Here is a 5,526-nt window from a genome sequence, read left to right as displayed (position 1 = left end):
CTTTAACAGGTGAAACTGATTTGACCTATAAGGCTACTGCAGTTACTTCTTATCAGGTTTAGTAGGGAAGACATCTGGATGAGGTAGTTAGTAGTATGTAGTTAGTACCGGGCGACTCCCCTCCCCCACATCGGCACCAGAACCCTGTATTATCTACAGGGTAAGACTGCCTGTTTTATCAAACTATGGCCATTACTACTGTGATCATTTGCAGCCCAGTGTGCCGCTCTCTCTGCTGGGATGAACCACTGGAGCTCACCCAGTCATCCCTTTCTTTCTCTCAAGAAGAAGTGAAATAAATATATTTATTATGTTACGAGTCTAATATTCTTTAAATCAAACTGTAATGAATAAATGAAGCAAGAAGATTTGGTGGCTCCACGTGTTGTAGAAGAAAAGATAAACATCTCATTTTGAGAAATCAGCCTTTAAAATTAAGTACTGTGAATAAAAAACAAACAGCGAGCCAATCAGCAGTCGCCAATATCCTCCTAATTTCATTCACAAAGAAATCAAATATATATATTATGGGCCCAAAGGAGCCTAAATCTTTAAATTAGGCAGTGCATGAAGTATTTTTTTAAATAAACAAAGACATGACTATAACAACTTTTAGTAATTCAGAGTCCAATTATCCACTCAAATGTAAATAAAAGTTCACTTGACAGCTGTAAAAGTTACCTGTTTATACAATAATATAAATCACATTTCAAATGATCATCTGTGGAAAAGTTTGAATCCTGACCTGAGAGTTTCCACTGCACACTGTGAACTCTTTAGTCCAGCGGACAGAAGCTTCACTCCTGAATCCTGCAGGTCAGAGTTACTCAGGTCCAGCTCTCTCAGACTGGAGGACTGGGAGCTGAGGACTGAGGACAGAGCTTCACAGCTTCTCTCTGACAGGTTACAGCCACTCAGTCTGAAAAATAAAAGACAATCTATAAAACAAGTACTCATGTAGAGTTTGTTAATACATTTCACAACATTAAATGTTGACTTTCTATTTTTAAAGAAAACATAAAGATACTAAGATACAACATCATATGTATGAACTTTAATTAATAATTCTAAAACTAAATGTTTTCTGATCTGACCTCAGAGTATTCAGTTTACAGTTTAAACGTTGTAGTCCAGCAGACAGAAGCTTCACTCCTGAATCCTGCAGCTTTCTGATACTCAGGTCCAGCTCTGTCAGACTAGAGGACTGTGAGCTGAGAACTGAGGACAGAGCTTCACAGTTTTCCTCTGAGAGTTCACAGATGTTAAGTCTGAAGATAAAAACATGAATAAAGATTGTTGTTAAAGTGTAATCAAGGTGCAATAGCTTATTGTCTTGTGCTGAGCAGGTTAGTAAAACTTCTGTTTAACTTTGAAATGAATAAAAATGCTATGAAACAAGGATAACTGGATAAAGACATAAACAAAAACAAACATCAAACACATAAACAAACAGAACTAAACATAATACAAATTGATCTGACCTCAGAACATTCAGTTTGGCATGTGGACTCTCCACTGCAGCAGACAGAAGCTTTACTGCTGAAGCCTTCAGGCTGTTGGTACTCAGGTCCAGCTCTCTCAGACTACAGGACTGGGAGCTGACCACTGACAACAAATTTTCACAGCCTTTCTCTGAGACGTTACAGCTGCTCAGTCTGTGAGAGAAAGGAAAAAACAAACAAAAAAAAACAAACAATATATGTGATCAAATTAAATTTGTTTATATGTTGAACCCTTTTTTTAAAAAATGTATTTAAACCTATGAGACTATGAGTGCTACCAGTCCAGTGCACATGATTGGTACCTTGATGGTACCTTGCTCAGGGGTACCACAAGGTAACTATTCGGTGGATTCGACCCCTGACCTTATGATCATGGGGCGACCACTCTGCCTACTGAGCTAATAATTCTGTGTACACTGTCATACAATATTAACTAAAACAATTATTTTAGAAAATTTTAGTAATTCAATAATCATGCTCATTACCTGTGTATTGTGAATAACACTTGATTTTAAACACTAGCTGTATAAAACTCTTCCTGTTAAAGGTGTGTATAAAGGAGATGAGCTGAAATGCAGACTTCATGGAGAATGTTTGCTGTCAGCATATATCAAAGACAAAGCAGAGATCCATCCAGTCTCTTCCACTAAGCCCACAGAGGGACAGACAACCACTCTCACTCACACCTGCATGAAGTTTAGATCACCAGGTAACCTAACTGCATGTCTGTGGACAGTGGGAAGAAACTGTAGAGGACCCAGAGTGAACCCACTGTAATTCTGTGATAACACTGGTTATGGAAGCCTTACAGTTACATATGGTTACTGACAAGAAACACGACCTTAGAGGCAATTTCAGTAATGAAGACCGAGTTTCTCCCTCCATACGGGATGAAAACATGACAGCACAGCAGAGATTTATATTTAAAAAGGGAGAGTGTGCACTGAAAGTGAGATACAAACTTGAACTTAAATTATGAACATCAGAAAAAGATGTAGGTGAAGTCTGGCAGGTGAAGTTTGTGCTTTAGAATAAAACAACCAAACTCCTGGACTTGGAGACAAATGAACAAGCTGAGGATAATAAACCTGTCAGAGGGGCTGAAGCATCAGAGCTCATGTTCTTATAGGCTGGGTCTGGATTGTCCTTTGATAAGAGTTACAGAACAAAGTGTGTTTTAGAAATGCTGGAGTGAAACATTAAAACTACCATATATTTACCGAGTGACTGATGATCATTTAATTTACTATTTTAAAAAAATGTTACAGTGCTCTTTGAACTCAGCATTTCTGATTTATTTCCCATGATTTTAACAATGAAGCGATGACAACATGTTTACTCACAGAGCTTTGTTGGAGGCTTTGACCACTGGCAGCATTCTCAGAAGAGCCTCCTCTGAAGCAGAGTATTTCTTGAAGTCAAACTCATCCAGATCTTCTTCTGATGACAGTAAGATGAAGGTCAGAGCTGAGCACTGAGCAGGAGACAGTTTACCTGTGGAGAGACTTCCTGAAGTCCTGTATTGTTGGATCTCCTCCACTAGAGAACGATCATTCAGTTCATTCAGACAGTGGATCAGATTGATGCTTTTTTCTGCAGACAGATTCTCACTGAGCTTCTCCTTGATGTACTGGACTGTTTCCTGATTGGTCAGTGAGCTACTTCCTGTCTGTGTCATCAGGGCTCGTAGGAGAGTCTGATTGGTCTGCAGGGAAAGACCCAGGAGGAAGCGGAGGAACAAGTCCAGTTGTCCATTTGGACTCTGTAAGGCCTTCTTCACAGCACTCTGGTAGAAGTGTTTCTTTGCAGATTCTCCTGTTTCAGACTTCTTGGATGTTGTTTGTTGTTGTTCCAGCAGATTGAGTCCAGAGTTGATGAAGGTCAGATGGACATGAAGAGCAGCCAGAAACTCCTGAACACTCAGATGGATGAAGCAGAACACCTTGTCCTGGTACAGTCCTCTCTCCTCTTTAAAGATCTGTGTGAACACTCCTGAGTACACTGAGGCTGCTCTGATATCGATGCCACACTCTGTCAGGTCTGATTCATAGAAGATCAGGTTTCCTTTCTGCAGCTGATCAAAAGCCAGTTTTCCCAGAGACTCCATCATCTTCCTGCTCTCTGGACTCCAGTGTGGATCTGTCTCAGCTCCTCCATCATACTTGACCTTCTTCACTTTGGCCTGAACCACCAGGAAGTGGATGTACATCTCAGTCAGGGTCTTGGGCAGCTGTCCTCCCTCTCTGGTTTCCAGCACATCCTCCAGAACTGTAGCAGTGATCCAGCAGAAGACTGGGATGTGGCACATGATGTGGAGGCTTCGTGATGTCTTGATGTGGGAGATGATGCTGCTGGCCTGCTCCTCATCTCTGAACCTCTTCCTGAAGTACTCCTCCTTCTGTGGGTCAGTGAACCCTCTGACCTCTGTCACCATGCCAACACAGTCAGGAGGGATCTGATTGGCTGCTGCAGGTCGTGTGGTTATCCAGAGGCGAGCAGAGGGAAGCAGTTTCCCCCTGATGAGGTTTATCAGCAGCACATCCACTGAGGTGGACTTTCTAGGGTCAGTTAGGATTGTAGTTTTGTGGAAGTCCAGAGGAAGTCGACACTCATCCAGACCATCAAAGATGAACACAACCTGGAAGTCTTCAAAGCTGCAGATTCCTGCTTCTTTGGTTTCAGTAAAGAAGTGATGAACAAGTCCCACCAAGCTGAACTTTTCCTCTTTCAGCACATTCAGCTCTCTGAAAGTGAATGGAAATATGAACTGGATGTGCTGGTTGGCTTTGTCTTCAGCCCAGTCCAGGCTGTATTTCTGTGTTAAGACTGTTTTCCCAATGCCAGCCACTCCCTTTGTCAGCACTGTTCTGATTGGTTCATCTCTTCCAGGTGAGGCTTTAAAGATGTCTTCTTGTCTGATTGTTGTTTCTGGTCTGTCTGGTTTCCTGGATGCTGTTTCAATCTGTCTGACCTCATGTTCATCATTGACCTCTGCAGTCCCTCCCTCTGTGATGTAGAGCTCTGTGTAGATCTGATTCAGGAGGGTTGGGTTTCCTGCTTTAGCGATGCCCTCAAACACACACTGGAACTTCTTCTTCAGCTTAGATTTAAGTTTACGATGACAAACAGCAGCTGGAAGTTCTGAATAATAATAATAAAAATACAACTTTAACAATCACATTTTACAAAATGCTGATGACAATTTCTGACCCACTGAGAAATGACTGAACACACTGGTGTCACAAGTCTCTCATTTATCCAGCAGCTTAAACCTTTAGATAAATCCTCTTACGTCTCTGCAGACGGTCAGCCAGCTCCTCCTGCTTCATTCTCCTCAGGAAGTCCACTGTGATCTTCACAAATGCCTCTCTGCTGCTGCTCCTCTGCTCATCATCCTCCCTCTGAAACTCCAAGCACTGGGGCTTATTTGGATTCAGAGCCTTCTGGATCTTCTTCAGCTCGTTCTTCACAAAAGTGATGATGTTGTCCTCCAGCAGCTGGAACAGAATACTTTATGAATGACCCACCACTCTGAACTTCAGTCTCCACAACATCCACTTCCGTACGATCAAGGGGCATATCATCCACGAACTCTTTACCAATTATAGGTTTGACTTTATCTGATTAACTGAGACTTTGTCCACAACTCCATGATCCCAAAACGTTGATGCTGTTCATATGAATGCAGCGATTTCAGTGGGAGAAACATTTCACTGGTGTTCAGAGCTGAACTACCAACAGGTTGATGATCAAAGCCAGAAACTTGGAGATGTTTCAGGTGACTGAGTTGATCGTACAGACAACTGGTCTTAAAGGTTCACTCTGTTTACACATACAGATCAGTATTTAAGGTTTGACTCTCATCATCCACTGGGGCACAAACTGGGCGTCATCAGGACACAACAACACAGAACAAACACCATCCCCACAGACACAGCAGCCAGCGAAGCAGAAGAACTTCACATCAAGAAGGTCCTGAGTAAATGTGAACGCTGGTTTGAGGGCGGAGTCAAGGAGGCCATTT

General features: G+C 42.0%; 1 protein-coding gene across 1 annotated transcript; it reads right to left on the bottom strand.

Moving 5' to 3' along the window:
• Positions 1–1,100: 1,100 nt before the first annotated feature.
• Positions 1,101–4,982, bottom strand: LOC145424359 (protein NLRC3-like). The gene is made up of 2 exons (XM_080297603.1): positions 2,846–4,982; positions 1,101–1,655 (listed from the first exon to the last, which is right to left on the bottom strand). The coding sequence occupies exons 1-2, from the start codon at positions 3,934–3,936 to the stop codon at positions 1,388–1,390; spliced, it is 1,359 nt and encodes a 452-aa protein (XP_080153729.1). The 5' UTR covers positions 3,937–4,982; the 3' UTR covers positions 1,101–1,387.
• Positions 4,983–5,526: the final 544 nt, after the last annotated feature.

The sequence above is a fragment of the Astatotilapia calliptera genome, chromosome 3 (genome assembly GCF_964374335.1).
Source record: "Astatotilapia calliptera chromosome 3, fAstCal68.1, whole genome shotgun sequence".
NCBI lineage: Eukaryota > Metazoa > Chordata > Actinopteri > Cichliformes > Cichlidae > Astatotilapia > Astatotilapia calliptera.
The sequence above is the reverse complement of the archived record's forward strand: the minus strand, read 5'-3'. Positions and strand labels throughout refer to the sequence as shown.